At 40.4% G+C, this 26,041-nt stretch overlaps 1 protein-coding gene across 3 annotated transcripts in view; it reads right to left on the bottom strand.

Moving 5' to 3' along the window:
- Positions 1–26,041, bottom strand: part of NUDCD3 (NudC domain containing 3) — a 193,960-nt gene that overhangs the window by 31,931 nt on the left and 135,988 nt on the right. For 2 of the 3 annotated variants that reach the window (XM_023558591.2, XM_003418608.4), the window contains exon 4: positions 14,400–14,543. The exons of the other annotated variant lie outside the window; for it this stretch is intronic. In XM_023558591.2, the coding sequence (XP_023414359.1) occupies positions 14,400–14,543 (144 nt within the window). The remainder of the gene's footprint in view (positions 1–14,399; positions 14,544–26,041) is intronic. 3 annotated transcript variants of the gene reach the window in all.

Here is a 26,041-nt window from a genome sequence, read left to right as displayed (position 1 = left end):
AATTTTCTGTGATAGTAAACATCATGTGTGAGACAATAGTAACTGAGGTAAATGACCTTTTAATGTGAGGTTTTACGTTTACCAGCTAGGGATTGGGCTGTGTTTACTTTTTGCTGTAGCTACTGGTATTAGAGACTAAAATTTTCTCTAGTGTCCTTGTTTTTGTCTCTCCTGTTGTTGGGTTTCCCTACAGACTCCTCCTTAAATAGGGTCTGAGGCCTGCAGTTCTTTCAGCTATAATCCCATTACTACAGAGGAGCCCAACTGATGTGGTGGTAAAGTGTAGGGGGAAGGGAAGCATAGCCCTATAACTAGATCTTAAAAAAAAAAAAAAAAGATCTTAGTCTTTTAGTAATCCTATTTTTTATGTTCCCAGGCTATAACCTTCACAACTAATTATACAGAACTGATTTTTGTGTGTTGATCTTGTACCCTGCAACTTTGTTGAATTCATTTATTGGCTTTAGTAGCTTTCTTGTAGAGCCTTTAAGATTTTCTATATATAAATTAGATAATCTAGATAAAATTGCTAAACTAAGAAGAAATTAAAAAAAAAAATCTCAACAGACCTATAATAAGTGAAGAGACTGAATCAATAATAAAAAACCTTCCAACAAAAAAAAGCCCAGGGCCGGATGGCTTCACTGGAGAATTCTACCAACCACTTAAGGACTTAACACCAATCCTCCTCAAACTCTTCCAAAGAATAAAAGAGGAGGGAAAACTTCCTAACTCAGTCTATGAGACCAGCTAGACAACACAAGAAAACTACAGACCAATATCCCTTACGAATATAGATGTAAAAACACTCAACGAAATACTAGCAAACTGAATCCAACAGCTTATTAAAAGGATTACATACCATGATCAAGTAGGATTTATTCCAGGAATATAATAGCAGTTCAACATAAGAATATTAATCAATGCAATACACCACATTAATAGAATGAAGAAAAAGAACCACATATCTGGATTGATGCAGAAAAAGCATTTGACAAAATCTAACACCCTTTCATAATAAAAATACCCAGAAAACTAGGAATAGGAAGGAATTTTCTCAACATGATAAATGGCATTCATGAAAAACCCATAGATAAGATCATACTCAATGGTGGAAGACTGAGAGCTTTTCCTCTAAGATCAAGAAGGAGACAAGGATGCTCACTTATACCTCTGCTATTAAATATAGTACTGGAAGTTCTAGCCAGAGCAAATAGACAATAAATAAATAAATACATAAATGGCATCCAAGTTGAAAAAAAAGAAATAAAACTACTTCTATTTGCAGGGGACATGCTTCTAGATATAGAATCCACACACACATGCAAAAAAAAAAATTATATATTTTTATATTGTATTTATTATTATAGCTAATAAATAAATCTAGCAAATTGCAGGTTATGAGAGCAACATACAAAAATCAGTTGTTTCTATACACTAGCAATGAACAATCTGAAAAGAATATTAAGAAAGCATAGCACCTAGAAGAATAAAATATCTAGTAATAAATTTAACCAAGGAGGTGAAAAGACTTGTACACTGACAACTAGACTGCTGAAAAAAATTAAAACCTGTTGCCATGGAGTAGAATCCAACTCATAGTGACCCTACAGGACAGAGTAGAACTGCCCCATATGGTTTCCAAGGAAAAGCTGGTGGATTTGAACTGCTGACCTTTTGGTTAGCAGCCAACCTCTTAACCACTACACCACCAGAGCTCAAAAAAAAAAAATTTTTTTTTTCTAAAAAAGATCTAAATAAATGAAAAGACATCTTGTGTTCATGGAATGGAAGACATAATATTGTTAAGATATCAATACAACCCAAAGATCTACAGATTCAATGCAATTCCTTTTAAAGTTCCAATTACCTTTCTATAGAAACGAAAAGCCAATCCTGAGATCCATATGGAATTGCCAGGGGCCCATAGCCAAAATTATCTTGAAAAAGAAGGACAAAGAGGGAGAACTCACACTACCCAATTTCAGTTTGATAGAGTAATCAAAACAATGTAGAACTGGTATAAGGACAGGCATATAGACCAACAGAATAGAATCAGAATCTAGGAATAAACCCATACATCTACTGACAACTCATTTTTGACAAGGGTGCCAAGTTCTTTCAATGGGGAAAGAATAGTCTCTCCAACAAACAGTGGAGGGACAACTGGATCTCCATATGCAAAGACTGAGCTGGACCCACTGCTCACAGCACATACAAAAATTAACTCAAAATGGATCAATCACCTGAATATAAAAACTAAAACCATAAAACTGTTAGAAAAAAACATAGCAGTAAAGCTTCAGGGCCTTGTTTTTGGTGATGGTATCTTAGATATGACAGCAAAAGCATGAATGATAAAAAAAAAAAATTTATCAAAACTAAAAACTTTTATGCATCAAAGGCTTTATCAACAAAGCAAAGAGACCACCTACAGAATGGAAAAAAATATTTGGTAAACACGTATCTGGATAAGGGTTTAATACCCAAAATATATAAAGACCTCCTACAACTCAACAACAAAAAGACAAATGACCCAATTAAAAAATGGGCAAAGGACTGGTTCCTGGTGAGGAGGGAATGATGTTTCTCAACTGATCTCTGAAGAAGATATACAAATGGCCAGTAAGCACATGAGAAGGTCAATGTCATTAGTTACTACGGAAATGCAAATCAAAAGCCCAATGAGATACCACCTCATACCCATCAGGATGGCTATTATCAGAAAAACAGAAAATAAACAAGTATTGGTGAGGATGTGGAGAAATTAGAATCCTCATCGATTGTTGGTGAGAATGTGGATTGATGCAGCCACTGTGGAAAACAGTTTGGTGGTTCCTCAAAAAGTTAAACACACAATTATCATATGACCCAGTAATTCTACTCCTAGGTATATACTCAAACAGACACGTGTACACCAACGTTCACTGCAGCATTATTCACAATAGCCAAAAAGTGGAAACAGCCCGAGCGTCCACCAACAGATAAATGGATGAACAAAATATGGTATATACATACAATGCCTATTACTCAGTCATACGGAGAAATGAAGTCCTGACTCTGAAGCAGTTGGAGCAGTCTGCACCTTTCCCTGTGATCCACAAATGAACCTTGTACTTAGGACCAGGTATGTCAACCTGGCTTCCTGAACAGGTTGAAAGTGTGGGCTGGCTCCCTTTCCCAGGGTGTCTTGACCTAAAACATGACCTGTAGCAGCTGATGGGCTATCATCACATCCCTCCTCTCTTGCCCTGAGCACACGTCAACATTCCCAGGAACTGCTTAGCAAGGTGTGTGCACTGTATGGCACCTGGCCAAACCTACTTCTATATCTGTTTCTGGAATGGAGGAAATGACATCTCTCAACTGGGGCACAGAGGGGTAAGCACAGACCATCAGTCCTGCGCCAGCCATGGGGAGTCAGTCACCCACTGGCCATGGGAGACTGGTGCTCACAAGTAAAGCTGACATTGCTCCATCTCTTCCCCATGTGAGGAAACTGCTATTCCATTGCCTGTGTGTGTAAATTGTGTTTTCTGGTGGCAACCCCAAGCATGGCTCGACATTCATATATGCCATGCCACGGATAAACCTTGAAAACATTATGTTAAATGAAATAAGTAAGACACAAAGGGATAATTACTGTATGATTCCACTTATAGGAAATATCCAGAATAGGCAAATTCATAGAGAGAGAAAGTGTGCTTCAGTGATTATGAGGGTCTGGGAGGAATTGATAAAGAAGACTGTGAAGTAATCCATAACGCTGGCTCAGAGGGAAGGAAAGGCTGCTAGGAAAAGAGGGAAGACAGTCCACAAGTAAGGAGGTATAGAGAGTAAAGCACTCCATGGAAAAACATGCACTTTCACTAGAAAAATAAAAAGGAACAAATTTAAGTTATCCACATAAATTAATAAAAAATTATTAAAATTAAAAAGTCTCATGCCGACTTCTCATCTCTAGAACTATAAGAAAATAAATTCGTGTTAAAAAGAAAAAGTTCTATGTTGGTACAACAGTTTCTGTTTTGGGGTAAGGAAAACGTTTTGGAAAAGATAGCACTGATGGTTATACAACATTGTGAATGTAATTTATGCCACTGGACTGTACACTTAAAAATGGCAAATTTTATGTTATACCACAGTAAAAAAAACTGATATTAAAAAACAATTTTTAATTGGTAGGGACACAGGGATACTAGTGTCACATCACTGGTGCCACTGTAGAAATGCTTTATCTTTCTGGGGAGAAGCTATGGCAAAATGGCTCAATAACTGTAATTACCCAGTAATTCCAATTTTGAGAACTATAACTTAAGGATGTTAAGTTAATGGGGTTTTGCAATTTGATCAAAAACACTGACAGGGTTTAAAAATCAGGAACAACTCAAATACACTAGAGTGAGTTTTAAAGCCTGAAAAACAAAGGTATAATTCATAACAAAACACTCCATACACCTATCTCACGTATTTTAAATGACTTGTGTGTAGATCATATCAAGGTCTGATAATGTGTCTATAGGACACCATTAACTAAAAAACCACATCACGCAGTTATGGCAACCATCTAAAACATATACGTGTACATCAGCCACATGGCCAGCCTGGCACATTCGGCCACCCGCCTGCCCGCCTCCTCATTCAACAGAGGAGCAGAGGGCTGGCCCTGTGATGTGACTGCAGCCACCCACAACAGTGAAAGGGAGAAACTGTCAGCCTCCTGGCTTCAGGAAAAAATTAGGACAATGACCAGGCTAACTGCTTGCTGTATGTGACTGAATGAGGCAGAGGGGAAAAGAGGAGCCACTGTTGTTGCCATGGCTGATTGTACATCTCTGTAACCAGGAAAGGAACTTGCCTGAGAGTCAAGAAGTCTCATTTAACATTCTAAAGTGTGGGAGGAAAGGAGGGAGGGAGGCAAGAACTGTCACACGGTTTTAGCTGCCACCCCTGCCTGCTTCAAATGCCTGCCCTGTGCATCTGACATGGAATCCATGGCACAGGGACGGAAGGAAGGGGCCTATTGTGGAAAGGGGCTGGTAAGCAAGTGGCACGTTTGGATTCGCCTGCTAGAGGATTAGGTTGGAGACTCTAACCAAGGACTGTCTGTTGGTAGTGGTGGGGTCATGAATCTCTGAAATGAAGCACCAACAATAGCAACCACACATCCTGAATGTCACTCCTATTGTCTTACATGGCCCTGTCAGCAACGCTGTGAACTGAGCCCTTGGATTAATTTCTTGCGGCTGCTATAAAAAACTACCACAGACCAGGTGGCTTAAAACAACAGAAATTTATTCTCTCACAGTTCTGGAGGCTGCAAGTCCGAAATTCTGTAAGGTGTGCGTTCCCTCACGGCTCTGAAGGAGACTCCTTCGTGGCCTCTCCCAGCCTTCCTTGCCTGTGACCACCCCACTCCTATCTCTGCCTCCATGGTCACGCTGCTTCTCTTTGTGTCTGTGTCTTCTCTTCTGTTTGTCTCAAATCTCCATCTGCCTCAATCTTAAAAGACCATTTGTCATTGGACTAAGAGCCCACTGGCATAATCCAGAATTATCTTGTCTTCTCAAGACCCTTAACTCAATCACACTTGCAAAGGCCCTTTTTCCAAATGAGGACACATCCACAGGTTCCAGGGGTTGGACTTCATGACTACCTTTTGGGGGACCTTTGTCAGCCTACCACACCCCGTCTCGAACAGGGTCCCTAATTGATTTTCTCAGTTATCCCAGCGCCCAGCACATGGTATGGCACTTAATGATAAGCAATCAATAAACATTTGGCGATCAACCAGATTAAGGCTACCAGCCTCCTTTTTTAGGATGAGACATGGAGGCCCAGCAAGGCTAAGACATCACCCAGAGCCAGGTGGCGAGTAAGCGGCAGAACTGGGACACAAAGCCAAGTCTCCAGGTCTAGCTGTAACTGCTCTTTCTGCCTCAAAACACTCACGGGAAATGTTTCCTCTGGCTACAGATATCTGTCTTGTGTCACGTAACAGATGCAGTGATAAAAAGTGGAAGGCCAACAGAATTTTCATAATCAGAGCAGTTTACTCACTGATTTACAATATTATCTCAGATAAGTGATTAGAAGAAAAAACTGGCCCCAATATTACTCAGCAAGTAAGAGAAATGAAGTCTTGATACATGCTACAGTATGGACAGAGCTTGAAGACACTAATCCATTGCTGTTGAGTCAATTCCGACTCATTGCAACCCTAAAGAACAGAGTAGAACTATCCCGTAAAGTTTCCAAAGAGCGGCCGGCGGATATCAACTGCTGACCTTTTGATTAGCAGCTGAGCTCTTAACCACTCTTAACCACTGCACCACTAGCATGAAGACATCATGCTGAGCAAAATAAGCCAATCACGAAAGGACAAATATTGTATGACCTCATTTATATTTAAAAAGACAAGAAAAGGCAAATGTACAGAGACCAAAGTTTATTAGTGGTTACCAGGGGTGGGAGGGAGGAGGGAAAGGGGAGTTAAGAGTGATGAAAAAAGCGCACTGATTAAGGGTAGAGTTGCACAGCTGATGAGTGTAACTGTTCTCAATAAGTTGTACAACTGTAAAAAGTTGAACTGGCAAAAGTTGTGTGACAGATATATTTACAAAAATGACAAAAGAAGAAAAAAAGAGTAGCTGCTAAGGTTGCTTATGTACAAACAAACACCTCATGGATTTGGTTCCTTGGTTTGGTGGTTTAGGGTCATGGTTTCAAGGGACACTCCAGTTAATTGTCTTAATAACATATTTAGCATTTCTGATCTACCTCCTAGTTCACTGTGTAGTGCCCAGGGTCTTAAAAACTTCTAAGCTGCCATCCAAGGTACAACAATCGGCCTTTATTTGCCTGGGGCAACAGAGGAAGAAGGAGAGTGAGGAGTAGGAGGGGGGTGTGCGATGTGTGGCTGCCTGCCTCCATGAACAACTGTCTCCTTTGCCATGAGACCAAAAGAACTGGATAGTGCCCAGCTACCATTACTGTACATTTTGATCAAAGATTCCACAGAAAAATCCTGAACAAAAGGGGGAAAATGAAGAACAGAATTTTAAGTTCTCATGGATTCTAGACTTTCTAGAGCCATGGAGGGTGGATGAACCCCTGAAACTACTGCCCTGAGATAATGTTTAAACACTAAACCAAAAATATCCCCTGAAGTCATCTTAAAACCAAACAAGAGTTTAAGTATTAAAGAATGTCTGCCTTGAGCAATGTGCTCCAGTAAGAACTATCTATATGGGATCAAACTGACAAAAACAACTTGAAAGATTAGACAAGAATGTTAGGGGGCAGTGAGTTTATGTTAATGGAGGAGGAACAACTCAGAAAAGGAGGGTAAAAATGGTTGCACAACTCAAAAATCACTAAATCGTATATGTAGAAACTGTTGAGTTGGTATATGTTGAGCTATGTACATTCTCAACAACAGCAAAATAAATAAAGTTTAGAAGAAAAAAAAAATTTTAACACAGAACTACCACACAACCCAGCAATTCCAGTCCTAGGTATATACCCAAAAGCAGGAATGCAAAAAAGAAACCTGTATACCAACGTTCATTGCCACACTATTCACAACAGCCACAAGGTGGAAACAACATAAATGTCCACCAACAGACAAATGGATAAACAAAATGTGGTATATACATAAAAAAGAAAAAAAAATTTTTTTTATTACAATGGAATATTATTCAGCCATACAGAGAAATGAAATCCTGATACATGCTACAACATGGATAAACCTTGAAAACATTGTGCCGAGTAAAATAAGTCAGTCGTAAAAGGATAAATATGACCTCATGTACATGAAATAGGTAAATGTATGAAAACCATACCTTATTTGTGGTTACCAGGGGTTGGGAGGGAGAAGGGGAAGGAGAGTCACCGCTTAGGGGACACTGAGTTTCTGTTAATGGTGGTGGAATAACTGGAAAAAGGGGAGTGATAATGGTTACACGACATGATGAATGTAATCAATGCCACTGAATTATACATGTAAAAATTGTTGAATTTGCAAATGTTCTGTTATATATATATTTTACTATAATAATAATAATAAAATTCACAAGCCCAAGCTGAGAGATAAAAACATACATCTGTTCAAAAGCCTATGGCCAGAACTAGATGGTGCCCAGTTACCACTACTGAACGTTCTGATCAGGAACACAATAGATGAATCCAGATAAAAAGGGATGAAAGTGTGAAACAGAACTTCAAATTCCTGAAGAATTCAGACTTACTGGACTTACTGATACTGGAGTCCCCAAGACTTACAGCCTTGAAGTGCTTTTCAAATCTCGAATTGAAACTATCCCCTGAAGTCACCTTTACAAAGTGTAAAGATTGTCATCCTTGAGTACTGCATTCAAAAAAATTATCAGTATAAGACCAAAGGTCAACAGCTACTTTAAAGCACAGATAAGAAGGTGGGGGGCAGGGAGTCGAAGCAAATGGACGTGAAACAACTAGAACAGAAACAACAAGAATGCTGACACAATGTGAAGAATGTAACCAGTGTCACTGATCATTACATCTACAAACTGTGGGATGGGAGTCGGTTTTGCTATGTATTTTCACCAAAAATAAAATTAAATAATGATTTAAAAAAACGAAAAAGTCAAAAAGGTTGCTACGTTCTGGAAAAACCATCTGAATAGTGTAAATTAAGAAACGTAAAAATGTAAGAAATTAGCATACTTTTCCGTATGTATGCTATCCTTTAATTAAAAAGTTTATGTAAAAAAAAAAAACCCACCCCCCCCATCACCAATAAATAACTAACTAAAGAACGCTCCGTAAATAGTAATGATAACGTAACACAGCAACAGGGAGGCAGAGACAAGCCACCTCCCCATGTCACTAGAAGGTGCGCTCCAGGTATAGAGTTGGGGGGTGGTGTGCTGACAGGAAGGCTATAGGAAGAGGATTACTGAGTCCTCTTTTTTCAGACACTTTTTATTAACAAGTGGTGAAGCTGCACTGGAAATGCAATGCCATGTACCAATGACAAAAGCAACTCATAGAGGACATGAGAAAGCACTTCTGCAGGATCTGCAATTATGAGAGACATTTTCTATCCTGACCCCGCTAGAGTCCCAGGAGAGTGCACACAGAACCTGCTTTCACAGGATACGACAGGTTCGCCTCAGTCTGCAACTGGTTTTGCCTTTTTTTCCCCTAATTCCTAGAGTACAAGTGCTTGGTAAAATCAAACTGAAGAAAATTAAAAGGCAGTGAGAGCACAGGTGAAGACTGGAGTAGAGCAGAACACAGAAGCAAGGAGGGACATTTCCACGGCATCCTGGCAGAGACAGGGAGTTCCTCAGCCCAGTGAGAAGGTAGAGGTCTTTCCGTGTGTCTGGAGGTGTGGAGGCACTGGGCTCCAGGGCACAGATTCGTACCCCCCGGCTCTCCTTGACAAGCTTAACGAGAAGAAATGAACAGTCGGCCCTCACCATGAGGCTTGGGGCAGCTCGGGCTGGATGTGCCTCAGTGGCATGTCATATACCTCCTCTCCCACCTAACTTGCTGGGTGGCTGCTCCTCACACATTTACGGGACATCTGCCAACTCACATGGAGCCAGGCCTCACCCAGGGACTTGCGCTCCTTGGACCACTGGACACAGCACGGTGGAAGTGGATAGCGAGGGTTCATGTTCTAGTTCCACCCCTGGGCAAACCACCTGACCTCTCAGAGACCCAATGTCTCTGAGATGGAAGATGAGTTTGCAGAGAACTAAAGAGCACTTAAGAGTGCCTGGCCTGCAGCAGGTATTTAATAAACAGTGGTGATTTTTAAAGAACTTAAGAAATTGGTCATTAGCCATACCCACATTTAAATAAAAGTGGACAAAACACAAAATGGTACAGCTGTTGTGGAAAACAGTGTGGTATCTCCTCAAAAAACTAAAAACAGAACTACCATATGACCCAGCAACTCCACTCCTAGGTATATACCCAAAAGACTTGAAAACAGAAACTTATACACCAATGTTCATTGCAGCACTATTCACAATAGACAAAAGGTGGAAACAATCTAAATGCCCACCAACAGATAAATGCATAAACAAAATGTGGTACATACATACAATGGAATACTACTCAGCCAATAAGAGAAATAAAGTCTTGATACACACTACAATATGGATGGAGCTTGAAGATATTATGCTGAGGGAAATAAGTCAATGACAAAAGGACAAATATTGTATGACTTCACGTACATAAAAAGACAAGAACAGGCAAATGTATAGAAACCAAAGTCTATTATGGTTAAAAAGGGGTGGGAGTGGGGGTGGGGGTGGGGAGGAAGCTTATTGCTTATGGAGTACTTAAAAGGTTAAGTTCAGTTTATGGTGACAGAAAAATCACATTGATTAAGGGTAGGGTTGCACAGTCAATTAATGTAATTGCTGTCAAATAGCTGTATACCTGTAAAGAGTAGAACTGGCAAAAAGTTATGTGATAGATATATTTACAACACTGACCAAAAAAAAAAAAAAAAAAAAGCTACTGAGGCTGCTGTGTACAACCAAATACCTCATGGGATTTGGTTTCTTTGAAGGTTTAGGGTCATGGTGTCATGGGACATCCCAGTTAAACGGCCTAATAACGTGTTTACTGCTTCTGTTGCTATGTTGCGTAGTGTCTGGGGTCTTAAACACTTGCAAGCAGCCATTCAAAGCACAACAACTGGTCTGTATTTGCCTGGAGCAACAGAGGAAGAAGGAGAGCCAGGAAGAGAAGAAGAAAATGGAATGTGTGGCTAATTGCCTCCATTAACAACTGCCTCCTTTGCCATGAGACCAGGAGAACTGGATGGTGCCCAGCTATTATTACTGATTGTTTTGATCAAAGATTCCATAGAAGAATCCTGATCAAAAGGAGGAGAATGCAGAACAGAATTTCAAATTCTTATGGAATCCAACCTTAAGAGGCTGGATGAACCCCTGAAACTACTGCCCTCAGATAATCTTTAAACTTTAAACCAAAAATATCCTCTGAATATATCCTAGAGAAATAAGAGCCTTTACACGAACAGATACATGCACAACCATGTTTCCTGCAGCACTGTTTACAATAGCAAAAACATGGAAGCAACCAAGGTGCCCATCAACGGATGAATGGATAAATAAATTATGGTATATTCACACAATGGAAAACTACGCATCGATAAAGAACAGTGAGGAATCTGGGAAACATTTCATAACGTGGAGGAACCTGGAAGGCATTATGCTGAGTGAAATTAGTCAGTTGCAAAAGGACAAATATTGTATAAGACCACTATTATAAGAACTTGAGAAATAGTTTAAACTGAGAAGAAAACATTCTTTTGTGGTTACGGGGGGTGGGGAGGGAGAAGGGTTTTCACTACTTAGATGGTAGATAAGAACTACTTTAGGTGAAGGGAAAGACAGCACACAGTACAGGGGAGGTCAGCACAATTGGACTAAACCAAAAGCAAAGAAGTTTCCTGAATAAACTGAATGCTTCGAAGGCCAGCATAGCAGGGGCAGGGGTCTGGGGACCATGGTTTCAGGGGACATCTAAGTCAATTGGCATAATAAAATCTATTAAGAAAACATCCTGCATCCCACTTTGAAGAGTTGCGTCTGGGGTCTTAAACGCTAGCAAGCAGCCATCTAAGATGCATCAATTGGTCTCAACCCACCTGGATCAAAGGAGAATGAAGAACACCAAGGACACAAGGTGATTACGAGCCCAAGAGACAGAAAGGCCACATGAACCAGCGACTACCTCATCCTGAGACCAGAAGAACTAGATGGTGCCTGGCTATAACCGATGACTGCCATGACAGGGAACACAACAGAGAACCCCTGAGGGAGCAGGAGAGCAGTAGGATGCAGACCCCAAATTCTCATAAGATCAGACTTAGTGGTCTGACTGAGATTGGAAGGACCCCGGTGGTCATCGTCCCCAAACCTTCTGTTGGCCCAGGACAGGAACCATTCCCGAAGCCAACTCTTCAGATATGGATTGGACTGGACAATGGGTTGGAGAGGGGTCCTGGTGAGGAGTGAGCTTCTTGGATCAGGTGGACATTTAAGACTATGTTGGCATCTCCTGCTTGGAGGGGAGATGAGAGGGTGGAAGGGGTTAGAATCTGGCAAAAAGGACACGAAAAGAGAGAGTGGAGGGAGAGAGAGGGCTGTCTCATTAGGGGAGAGTAATTGGGAGTGTGTAGCAAGGTGTATACGGGTTTTTGGGTGCGAGACTGACTTGATTTGTAAACTTTCACTTAAAGAACAATAAAAATTATTAAAAAAAAAAATCCTCCGAACTGTTCTTAAAACCATAGTTTAGCTTAACTAGTAAAGAATGCCTGCCTTGAGCATTATGCTCTTTTAAGATTTATCTATATGGGATCAAACTGACAAGAGCAACTTGAAAGATTAGATAGGAACCTTAGGGAGCACTGAGTTTGTGTTAATGGGGGAGGAACAACTCAGAAAAGGGGGGTGAGAATGGCTGCACAACTCTAAGAATGTAATCTATGTCACTGAATTGTACATGTGGGAGTTGGTAAGTTGGTGTATGTTCTGCTGTGTATATTCTCAATAACAACAAAAAGTAAAATAAATCATTTAAAAAAAGTATACAAAACACATACAGTAAGTAACATGGCTTTGAGGTAGCCACAGTTTGGGATTACCCAGAAGTCAGAGTCACTTCTATCAATGAAAATCCTTAAGAGGCAAGCTGTATAGTAATAATCACATTTTATGGATACAGTGTAAAATGAAAGGAATCATCAATACACTGATTATAAGGCCGATAGGTTCCAAAAACAGTGACTGTGAACCACCAGTGTATGGGAGCACTCAGAGACCAGCAACTAAGACCTGATGTTCCTATCTTGGGCAGGGAGGCGGATTTATAGCACTTAGTGAGTTTTCTGCAAAGACAGCCACACAGTAAAACAAGACAATCTTGCAGAAGCTGCTCTACTCCATAGAGAAATATGCACTGGATAGCATGGCTCTCATGTCTAGATGGCATGCCTGACTTGCCTGAAAGTCATCTCAGTTTGGCCCAGGATTAATTCCATCTCCAGGGCTGGATGTCAAGACCAGATATTAAGGAGCTGTCCCCGACTCTGGTGGGCATTGAAAGGGTACTCCTTGTCCAAGTTCTTAGGCTGGGCACCTACAACCACAGGGTGCAGCCGGAGCAAAGCCATCGTGGGCATGAAGGGCTGGCCTGCTTCTAATCAGTCAGTGCTGGCGAGATAGCTCCCTGTACCTACTTCCCAGCCCCGGAAAGAAAAGCCCACCTCCACAAACCAAAGCATTTCAGAAGCTGAAGCAAGATGTTCTTCCTTTGTTGCATATTTCAACATATGAAGCGTATGTCTGTAATAAAATTTTGAACCCTTTTTGTCCAAAGGCTTAACAGTTTTCATCTTTATCACTTTTACCATGATACGCACCACTGTAGGAGGAAAGAAGAAACAAGTCAATCCAAAATATATTGAGACTCAATTTCTCCGCCTGGAGCCTCCTACCGAGTGCCAGAGTGTAGCCACTAGTCACTAACAATGGTTTGTGGAGAGAATTGAGGGAAAGAGGCTATTGATCGTTCATGTGTAAGGTATTCATTTGGATTTGTACCTTAATCTGATCGTCCCCAAACCTTGGCTCTCTTAGCCAGATACTAGGAGAGGAGAACCACTCTGTCAAAGAAACTTGTTTGAACTGACTAACTCTACACCCTCCCAGCTAGCACCTGAGAAAATTCAGCTTGCCTTTTAATTCTTAACTTTATTTATTTTTGCCTTACATGTAACCACGAATCACTGGGGAACAGAACTCTTGAGAGAGAACAAAACAAAGTTCTCTGGGATTGAACAAACAAAAAATGCTTTGCTTCACCATACCCACATTCCTGGGACTAACTGGGACCTCTTCTGTGTGGCACTTTCATGCCTCCCTCCACGGATCTTACCTATGGTCGTTATGTGTCTCTAGGTCTGAGCTGGTGCACAACATTTTACTCTTTGGGCATAAAGACAGAATGTTTTTGAATCTTAGCTGATCATCTCTAGAAAACAATGAGGACCACTGTATTCAAGCAACTTCTAAGATTCTAGCTGAGAACAGTTCCAACTAAAATAACCTAGGAAGGAGGACTCTGAGGAGCACAGGCCAGAAAACACAACAGTAAGAGTCTGCTCAGGTGGGCCACGAAAGTACACTCTGAGCTCTGTGCAGAAAGCTAACGGAAAAAACGTGTGTGCCCCCAATTTGTAGAATTAATGACCTCACTGCTTGAGCGTAAAGTGACTCCTTGGTCCAAGTAGCATCGGAGTATGTTCGAAATCTATCTGGAAGCTCTCTATACAGATGTTCAAAGAGGAAATAAATGACGCTTACCAAAACACACTTCCCTGGCTCGAGGCTCCAGAGAGAACTCTCGGTGTTGATCTTATGGGTGAGCTTCCCTTCCATGAGGACACGCTCCCCACCTTCTTCCTGCACTGCCACTCGGATGAAGTCACTGCTGAGGTCCACTGAGACCTGCAAGCACAAGAGGATGAAGTTATTTTAACTTGTGCGGGTGATACCCACCATTCTGCAAGGTGGAAAGGGGAACGATGATGCCCAAGTTACCTGACTACATGCCTGAGAAAGAACAAAATAAAGCACAATTAGAGGGGTTATCAGGCATTCCTGACTAAGAAAATTATGCCAACCAAATTTACACTCAAAGCAAGCTGCAAATGATCATTTCCTTTGAGTAAGAGCACTACAAAATCTTTTCAACACAACATATCTGATAAAGTAAGACACTGTGGTGGAAACTTGGTTTTCTACCAAATTCCTTCCTTCTCCTTCAGTCAGGTATGACTTGGCTCTGGCTGACAGACGTGAGGCATCATAGTCTGGTACAGGCCTCAAGAGCACGGTTTGCTCCTGCCACGTTTTCTCCCCTTGTTGCCATCTGGACCCTGCCATGCCCAGCCTGGGGTGATTATCCCAGATTGCTCATCTCAGCACCATGGCACAAGAGATGAATGCAACTTCATCCCTCCAGAAGTTATGTCTCTCTGTGACTACAGCTTAGTCTTTAACCAGAATAAAAAGATAACTCCTTTGATTTTTGTACTTTGTTCTGTTTTTGTTTTTTAAGAAACCAAGTTGGAAACCATTCATCCTAAAAGACTCAGCTCAGCCACTCTTCATTCTGAGATACTTTCCTGGGCAGAGCTGGGCTCTCCTTCCTCACTGCTGTGGGAATACCCTTCCCCTGCTGCATACTTCTCTATTCCCACAACTAGACTGTGAGCTCCTGGGGAGTAGGGATTCTCTTTCCACCCCTGCATTCCCAGCCACTGAGGTCCAAAGCAGGGTCTGTGTACCCCAGGAGGTTCACAGGATAAGTAACTGAAAGGGTAAGAAGGCGAGCTCCTGTTTATATTCCATTTCAGTTATTCTTTGTAAATTCTAAAATCTATGTGCTTTATAATATAAAAAACCTTTTTATAATAGTATTCGTGTAATTTATAAATTAAATAGATAGACATACTAGAAGCAGGTACTTAAATTTTTTTTACTAATACATGTGTGGAATCAAAACAGCTCGGAGACTATTCTTTCATGTCACATGGCAGGTGTTCATTAAATGTTTATAGAATAATTGAAAGAAAAAAAAAAAAAAAAAGCCTCCCAAAGTTGCAGAATTTCAAACCAGAGTTTACTGTTTGCCAGTGAAATCTGATACTGTGATTTAACTATTTTAGACACTCATCAATAAAAGGGGGGGAGGGAGGAACGATGTGCCAGAGTCGCTACAGTCAAGCGCTTTCTAAGTGAAAGATGAATTCCTGTGCTGTGACAGGGAAGGGATGAGAGAAAATGACAAAGGGGCTACTTGGGAGGACAGTGGCCCATTCGGCAGACACAGCCCTGCCCGATGCCCAGGGTTCCGTTGCAGAGCGCTCAAATGCCACGGGACTGCACAACCTCACACTTTAAATGCAGACTTAGGGCATGTTCTCCAGTGAGACTATAGTTCCAATTTGTATTGAAATTTCATGCAAGGACTTTGCTGGATTTTGTAAAGTGACTGTTACAACCAAGCTTTTCTCCCTGCCATCTAAAAGCAAAAGAAATACAAATACAAGCTCATTTCAGGGTGGATTTAGACAAACACTGGGCTAAATCATGTTTCTCTAAATATTAAGTTCTATGTTAATAAAAGCCTGATACAAAGCTTCGTCAGTCCTGGCCTCCCACTTTAACAAATATAATTCTATCAGCCAGTTCCATATAACATAATCATTTCCAAATTTGGGCAAGCTTCTAACACTGCCTACCCAGAGCGAACGAATGAAATCATCTGAGGGAGAAAAAAAAACCAAACAAGAGATGATTTCAGGAGTTCCAGTTCAGGATGTCAAGCTGTAACTACGTAGTTCTCTCTCTGGTGTCCTGTGACCCCACAGAAGTGACTGAAACAAAGCACATAAGGGAATAAATCCTAAACAATGAAAAAGAGAGAGGGGGAGGCCAGAACACATGAAATTTCCACAAATCTATGGGAGTACAGAAAAAGAAGAATATGGTGACAGATAACAGAGAGGAGGGGGCAAGTGACAGGTCTGAACCTGAGATGCCACAGCTACACAGGGGGTTCAGGCTTGGGGTAAGCAGGTACAGAGGGCAGGAATGAGAAAAGGGACAGAAACGGGACTAGCTGAAAGCCAGTTTATGGGAATTACTGTGCCAGTGGGAAAGCCATCAGAAGGGGCAGGGATCCCACTGTTTGCTACAAAGCAACACATGGTACTTCTCCAAAGAAACTAACAAAAGTCTGGGAAGACTGGTGTAGATGCCCACTGCCCATGCTCCAAGTGAAGGCATACCCGCTCTAGAATTTGGGCAGCCAACGTCCCATATCCTAGAAAGCAAAGCTGACCAGTTAGTCCAGTCAGCTTCCAGTGTGGTAGGGAGGAACAGACCTCAGATGCATAACGGAGAAAATCATCCAACTACCTGTAATAAACACCGTGCCACACTGAGAATGGGAAAAATTTTTTTCCATAAGAAAACTAACAGAGGAATAAGGATGATGTCTTAGGAGGAAAACCAGCAATGTGAAAAGACAGGTAAAAAATTAAAACCAAAGCAAAGAGTATGGAGCTAATTAGGAAAAAAGAAGGGAAATTCTAAAATATTTTCCATATTTTATCTTCAAAGAGACATGAGAAGATACTGTATCTAGAATAAAGCATGAAAATATTTTAAAAATGAAAACAGAACAGTTAGGAAATAAAAAGGAAGCTTAAGAGTTCAAATACAGTGGTTAGGATAAAAATTTCAATAGAAAGGCTGGAAGATAAAGTTAAAGAAGTCAAGATAGAGTCAGAGATCAATCCAGGTTGTCTGACACGAGACAATTAAACATTCCAGAAATTATGACAGTAAGAAAATTTTCCAAGTTGAAGAAAAATGTAAGCCTTCATTCAGACTAAAAGGGCCCACTGAGGGCTGGGCAGGACTAACAAAGATGACTGACAGACTCATGGTATTTCATAACAGTGAGTATGGTTCCAAAGAGGCGGGAAAAAACCAGTTTACCCACATAGAACCTGAATGGAAGAGACTTCTGGAATCAATAACACTGGATACTAGCAGACAAGACAGGAATGTCTTCAAACTTCTAAAGTCTTTTCCCCAGGAAGTGTTTGCTGAAATCTATTTCAACAGCTGACTGAGGTAGTGGGTAACAGTTGGGACAAACAACAGACTAACCAAAACACTTAAAAGGAAAATCTGCGGAATGAGATGCCCACAGGGGCTTTGAAAAGCTCTGACGTATTCTTGGGAATATAGAAGGCCACACACATATGTAGAGCTGTATGTGTGCTCGGGAAATACCTAAGAAGCCCTTAAGCTCCCACCTCTGGCTAACGCTGGCACTCTACAGGAGTGGAAAAGTGAAAGCCAGAGTTTTGAACTGCTAGGCTTAGGACTGAAGGTGTGCCCCAACACGTACACTGAGCCCTTTGGCAAAAACTAACAGATTTACTACTTTCAGGTTCTTAAGAAAAAGTCTGTCCAATCATTAGCTGACCACTAAACTAACCAAGCAGAGACTTCACACATAACAAAGAATACAGATTCTATAAAATTAGTTCAGAAAAGACATTAAACAAACGAGAACAACTACAAGCAGCAACAACAGCAAAACCTAGGCAGAAGAGAGAATGTGATTTTCAGAGTTACCACATTATGTTATAAAAATATAGCCAATTTTTAAAAATTACAAGTCATGCAAAGAAACAAGAAAGTATAGCTCATCACAGGAAAAAAGCAATCAATAAAATCTGTCCCTGAAGAATCCCAGGCATTGGGCTTACTAAAAAAGACTATAAATCAGCTACTTAAATATATCCCAAGAGCTAAAGAAAACCATACCTAAAGAACTAAAACAAAGGATGAGAATGCTGTCTCACTAATTAAAGACTATGAATAAAGAGATAGGAATTATAAAAAAGATGGAGGACTACACTTCCCAATTTCAACCCTTACTACATACAAAACTACAGTATCAGCTGTCTGGTACTGGCATAAAGACAGACATACAGGTCAATGGGATAAAACTGAGAGTCCAGAAATAAACTCATACATTTATGGTCAACTGATTTTAGACAACGGCACAAAGATAATTCAATGGGTGAAAGAACAGCCTTTCTTCTACTGGTACAACTGGATATTCACACGTAAAATAGTGAAAACGAACCACTACCGCCCACTATATACAAAAATTAACTCAAAATGGATTAAAAAACCTAATGTAAGAGCTAAACTGTAAAACTATGAGAATAAAACAGAGGTATAAATCTTTGTGATCCTGGATTAAGCAATAGTTTCTTATAAATGACACCTAAAATAAAATTAAAAAAAAAAAAAAAGTACAAGCAAACAAAACAGATAAATTGGACTTCATCAAAATTAAAAACTTTTGGTATTCAAAGGACATTATAAAGAAAGTAAAAAGGCAACTCACAGAATGGGAGAAAATATTTGCAATTCCTATATCAGATAAGGGTCTAATATGCTGAATACATAAGAAATTCCTACAACCAAACAATAAAAAGACAAGTAACTCAATTAAAACACGGGTAAAAGATTTGAATAGATGTTACTACAAAGATGACTTACAAATGGGCAATAATCATACGAAAAGATGCTCAAGATCATTAGTCATCGAAAAAATATAGATCAAAACCACCACTAAGATAACCATTTCATGACAGACTCAACAGCAAAGGTCAGCAGTTGAAATCTACCAGCCGCTCCCTGGAAATCCCAAAGGGCAGCTCTACTCTGTCTTACAGGGTTGCTGTGAGTTGGAATCAATTCGACGGCAACACATCTTTTTTTTTTTTTAAATAGGCTATAATTAAAAAACAAAAAAAGACAGTAACAAGTGATGTTGAGTGTGTGCAGAAATCTGAACCCCCAAACATTTCTGGTGAAGATGTAAAATGGTGCAGCCACTTTGAAGAACAGTTTGACGGTTCCTCAAAAAGTTAAATATAGACAGAGCATATGATCCAGCAATCCCACTTGAAGGTATACACCTAAGAGAACTGAAAACATGCTCACATAAAAACTTACACACAAATGTTCATAGCAACATTATTTATAATAGCCAAAAAACTTCAATCAACTGAACCATCCAGCTGATGAATGGATAAACAAAATTAGTGTATCCAGCATAAATAGGAAGCAGTACAGACACATGCTACAACATGGAAGAACCCTGAAGACGTTATGCTAAGTGAAAGAAGCCAGACACACAAGATCATGTATTCTATGATTCCATTTATATGAAATATCTGGAATAGGCAAATCTATAGAAACAGGAAGTATATTCACGGTTTCCAGGGACTGGGTGGGGGAAATGGGGAGTGACTGCTAACAGGTACAGGTATCTTTTTGAGGTAATGAAAATATTTTGGAATTAGACAGTGGTGTGACGATTGCACAACCTTAAAAAATATATTTAAAAACCACTGAATTGTACACTTCAAAATGATGAATTTTGTGGTATGTGAATTACATCTTAGTTTTTTAAACACTATTAAAGAAAAAAGAATTCAAACATACAATAAACTAAGTGTAAAAAAATGAGCATTAACTTGAATGATGCTAGTAGCATTCTCTTTCAAGGCGTAGAGGGGTCGTGGCACTGGACTCAGAGAAAGAAAAAAATACCATCCTACTTGTTCTGTAAATAACAGTATTTATTGCTGTGTGGTCAAGTTGATTCTGACTCAGAGTGAACCTGTGGGAACAGCAGAGCTGCACCATAGGGTTTCCTAGGCTGTAATCTTTATCGGAGCAGACTGCCAGGTCTTTTCCCCCAGGCAGCTGCTGGTGGATTCGAACTGGTGACCTTTCAGTTAGCAGCTGAGCACTTAAACACTGTGCCAACAGGGCTCCTTGAACATTATTCAAGTCATAAAAGTATAAAGCCTGCTTCTTATTTTTCAGCTTTGTGAATCATCCTTGAGCAGAGACAATTTCATTATACATGGAGAACAGAATTTAATTGTTCTCAGCTTCGATAATGTAAAAGTAAAAATACAGCTAGAAGAGACTGAAGGGTTGGATGGTAGTGGGAAAGACTGAGGTGCCAAGTGGGTACATAGCGAGGCGCTTCTCATCTCCAGCTTTAGCCAACATCACAACTCTTGAGATGATGGCAAACGACAAGTCAAGTAGTCTTAAGAGAGGAAAAGAGAAGTGAGGGTACCTTAGCAACTATAGCAACTACCTCACGGCGTGCTGAAGTTGGGGAGAATCCTGTGGTAGGCCAGAGGCACTCACCCAAAGCTGCCAGTGAGTACTCCGCATACAGGCCCCAGGCCCCTTGTAGTACAAGAAACAATACCCAGCAAGTTGAAAGGTACTGTCCTGTATCAAGGAATAAATAAGACAAAGATATACACACAAATGTGCTGTGTGTGAATATATTAAAGGAACACATCCACATTTATTAAAAATAATTAAAGTTATACTCCATACAGGAACTGGTTTAAAACGGGTAAAAATTCTCTTATACAAGTCATTCCCCAACAACACCCAAAACCACTATTACCCACATAAACAATTTGTAACAGATGTTGAATACAATGTGGACTATATTCTTAAAATTCTGATTTTTAAAAATCACCATTTTCAAAGGTCCCCAGACAGTACAAGCAGTTTGCAATTGGCTACTAACCTAAAGGTTGGTGGTTCCAACCCAGACAGTACAAGCAGTTTGCAATTGGCTACTAACCTAAAGGTTGGTGGTTCCAACCCAGAGGCTCCAAAGAACAAAATCCGGCAATCTGCTTCCGAAAAGTTACAGCCAAGAAAACCTTATGGAGCAGTTCAACTCTGTAACACATGGGTCCCTATGAGTCAGAATCAACTCAACAGCAATGGATTTTGGTCCATTTTCAGTGTCAGTTTACCTCCCTCATTCTGTTCAATTTCAAGCTCCACCCATACTTTTTTAATAGTTGTATTTTAGGGTCTTTACCTAATCAAATACAATAGAAAGATCAATTATAAGTTATAAAATTCATGCTGAGTCAGGCTGCTGGCTATAAACAAATGAAATGGGGTCTAAAACTCTACAGAAGAAATGAGCAAACAAATAATTTCATTTCCACAAAAATTAAACTGAAAACCATTAGCAGAATTTGGATAAAACTGCTCTAGTAGGATAAAAAGATGTAAGATCAAAGGCTCAAATCAATGACCATCAAAAACTCTACGAAAATGCAGCCTACTCCTTTCTAACCCTGATTCTAAAATTACCCCCACTCCCCAAAAAAGAGTGATTCGCTTGACTACACAGAAATCAAGAACTTCTCCAAGGAAAAATCACCATAAACCAACTCAAAAGATTAATAACGAAATGAGACAACAGGTCTGCAATACAAATCACAAAGGGCCAATCTCTCCAACATGATAAAGAGCTCCTGGAAATCAATAAGAAAAAGAACAACAACGGGCAAAAGATATAACTTGTCCAAAGCAAAAGCACACGAAAAAAGATGCTCAACCTCATTCATAAGAGAAATATAAATTCAAACTACATCCAGATGCCATTTTTTACCTAATCAGTTGACGATAACTAAAATTTTGACAATATACTGTGTAAGCAAATTTGTGAAAACCAAGAACATTGTTGATGGGAACATAAACTGGCACACTCCCTATGGAGGGCAATTTAGCAATATCTGTACAAAGTACAAATAGGCATACTTTTTAACCTAGCTATTTCACCTCATGGAATTTTATCCTATATGCAAATGCATATATATATATATGGAAAATGAAACTTATTAACCAGCTTTCATTGCTTTGTTTCTAACAGCAAAAGACTGGAAACAACCTAAATGTCCATTAATAGGGATCTGGTTTAATAATGCAGATGACACAACCTTCCTAGCTCAAAGTGAAGAGGACTTGAAGCACTTACTGATGAAGATCAAAGACCACAGCATTCAGTATGGATTACACCTCAACATAAAGAAAACAAAAATCCTCACAACTGGACCAATAAGCAACATCATGATAAATGCAGAAAATACTGAAGTTGTCAAAAGGATTTCATTTTACTTGGATCCACAATCAACTCCCATAGAAGCAGCAGCCAAGAAATCAAAAGACACATTGCATTGGGCAAATTAGCTGCAAAAGACCTCTTTAAAGTGTTGAAAAGCAAAGATGTCACCTTGAAGACTATGGTCCACCTGACCCAAGCCACGGTGTTTGCAATTCCCTCATATGCATGCGAAAACTGGATGATGAATAAGGGAGACTGAAGAAGAACTGATGCCTTTGAATTGTGGTGTTGGTGAAGAATACTGAATATACCATGCACTGCCAAAAGAATGAACAAACCTGTCTTGGAAGAAGTACAACCAGAATGCTCCTTAGAAGCAAGGATGGCGAGACTGCGTCTTACATACTTTGGACATGTTGTCAGGAGGGATCAGTCCCTGGAGAAGGACATCATGCTTAGTAAAGCAGAAGGTCATCAAAAAAGAGGAAGACCCTTAATGAGATGGACTGACACAGTGGCTGCAACAATAGGCCTGGGCATAACAATGATTCTGAGAATGGCGCAGGACCAGGCAGCGTTTCATTCTGTTGTACATCGGGTCAGTATGAGTCAGAGCCAACTCATGGCACCTAAGAACAACAAAGTTTAATAATCCACCATTCACCTGTCCGTTTGTCCTTCCGTGGTGGCTTGTGTGTTGCTGTGATGCTGGAAGCTGTGCCATCAGTATTTCAAATACCACCAGGGTCACCCATGGTGGACAGGTTTCAGTGGAGCATCCAGACTAAGACAGATTGGTAAGAAGGACCTGCCCATCTGCTTTTGAAAAAAAATTGGCCAGTGAAAACCTTATGGATAGCAAAAGAACACTGTCTGTTATAGTGCTGGAAGATGAGCCCCTCAGGTTGGAAGGCACTCCAAATATAACTGGTGGAGAGCTGCCTCCTCAAAGCAGAGTCGGCCTTAATGATGTGGACGGAGTGAAGCTTTCAGAACCTTCTTTTGCTGATGTGGCTCGACTCAGAATGAGTCAGAACTGACTCAACGACACCTAACAATAACGAGAGCTTAATAATCAACCTGCCATCTGACAGGAGCAAAGCAGGGTACCAGAGCCCTGGGTGTGAGGGGTGATGGGCTTCAGTACTCGGGTTCTCAGGATTCTGCCAGTCTGAGCCAGGTTACCTGGGGAACACTAGGGCTACTGATAATTTACTGAGCACTTGCTGGGTGCCAAGTACTCTTCTAGACATTGAAGACAAGCCAGTAAACAAACAGAAAACTCCCTGTCTTTGTGGGGCTGACACTGGACGAAGAGGCAATGAAATCATTTGAGCCAGTGGTGATAATAAAAAAATCTCTACACTAGAATACTGTACAGTTTTTTATAAGAACACGGACTATCTTTACTATTGAAGAAAGAATTCATGGTATTTTGTTCAGTGAAAAAAGCAAGGTACAAAACATTTGTGCTAAAGGTGAGGATGGAGAAAAAAAAAAAAAAAACAACCAAACCCACTGCCAATGAGTTGATTCCAACTCAGAGCAACCCTACAGGACAGAGGAAAACTACCCTATATGGTTTCCAAGGAGTGCCTGCTGGATCGGAACTGCCGACCTTTTCGTCAGCAGCTGTAGCTCTTAACCACTGTGTCACCAGGGTTTCCATGCATTAAAAATATCTATTGAAATAGTCCAGCAACTGTCATGTGATTACTTAAGCTGGGGAAGAGGACTGGTACAGGATAGGAGAAAGACAGAGGCAGGAGAGTTTCATTATAAACATTTTTATACTTTTGAACATGTACGTGTACAATGTATTCAATAATTAAAAAATAAAACAGATAACTGCAGCCTATGGAGCCCTGGTGGTAAAGTGGCTAAGAGCTATGGCTGCTAACCAAAACGTCGGCAGTTTGAATCCACCAGCTGCTCCTTGGAAACCCTATGGGCCAGTTCTACTCTCCTATAGGGTTGCTTTGAGTTGGAATTGACTCGATAGCAAAAGGTTTGGGTTTTTTTTTTTTAGTTATTAGCCTTTATTGTTATGGAAATCTTCCTATAAAAAAAAGTCTTCCTACATCTTTTCTAACTGAATTCTAAGGAGGGAACACAATGTGAGGGTGCTTTGTAGCACAAATTCCAGCACCTGCATCAAACTCAGTGATAAAACATCACTGAAGATCTGAAGCATGGGAATCAGGAAGAGCCATACAAGACACATCTAATGGCTTTTGGCACTTTCCAGAAGGCCCAGACTGAGGTGAGTATGGCATGATGAGATGCTGTCTCAGAGATGGCACACAGCACCACAAGGGCATGCTAGCCAGCACGAATACCTCACCAGTCAGCAAAGACTACCCACAATCTTTCAAGAGAAAGGAGAAATTCAGGAGCAAATAAATTCACTTGTAGTTCAATGACATCAAATCATGACTGGGGAGGGAAGTGGATTTCTTTTTTTTCCTTCTTTGTAACAATATGACATTTTCCACTCAAAAGAAAATCACATAAGACAAGGCTGGGGTTGGGAGATGGGTTCTGGCCTCCACTCTGCCACCACCTCACCAGATGATCTTGGGCCTCAGTGAGGTAACATCTCAAGGAGAATTTTCTCATCTGTAAAATCAGAGGTTCTACTACAAATCTCTGGAGCTCAGTTGCCCAGCATTAAAATTCTATGATTCATTTCACCCAAGAGGATATTCAAATGGCCAACAAGAGCACGAAAAGGTGCTCAGTCATTAACTGTCAAATACAAATTAAAAAAAAAAAAACCCAAAACTGTTGCTGTTGAGTCATTTCTGACTCATAGAACTGCCCCATAGGGTTTCCAAGGAGTGGCTGGTGGATCTGAACTGCCAACCTTTTAGTTAGCAGTCGAGCTCTTAAGCACTGCACCACCGCGGCTTCCATTAAAAACTATTAGGGAGATACAAATCAAAACTACAAGACACCACTTCCCCCTTATTAGAATGGCAATGATCCAAAAAAAAAGAAAACAAACCAGAAGGTGTTGCTGAGGTTGTTGAGAAACTGGAATCCTCCTCATCCACTGCTGGTGGGAACATAAAATGGTATAGCCACTGTGGAAAACAGTTTGGCAGTTCCTCAGAAAGTTGAACATAGAACTACTATATGATCCACCAATCCCAATCCTAGGTATATACCCAGAAGAAGTGAAGGCAGGAACGCAAACAGAAATTTGTATACTAATGTTCATTGTAGCACTTTTCAAAACAACAAAAAGGTGGGAACAACCCAAACGCCCACTGACAACTGAATAAACAAAAGGTGGTATAATACACACAATGGAATACCACTCAGCCATAAAGGGAATGAAGTCCTGATGCATGCCATAACACAGATGACCCTTAAGAACATCACACTGAGCAGAACATCACATCAGTGGCAAAATGGTAAATACAGTATGCTCTCA

The sequence above is a fragment of the Loxodonta africana genome, chromosome 8, assembly GCF_030014295.1.
Source record: "Loxodonta africana isolate mLoxAfr1 chromosome 8, mLoxAfr1.hap2, whole genome shotgun sequence".
NCBI lineage: Eukaryota > Metazoa > Chordata > Mammalia > Proboscidea > Elephantidae > Loxodonta > Loxodonta africana.
This window is presented reverse-complemented; position numbering and strand designations above follow the sequence as displayed.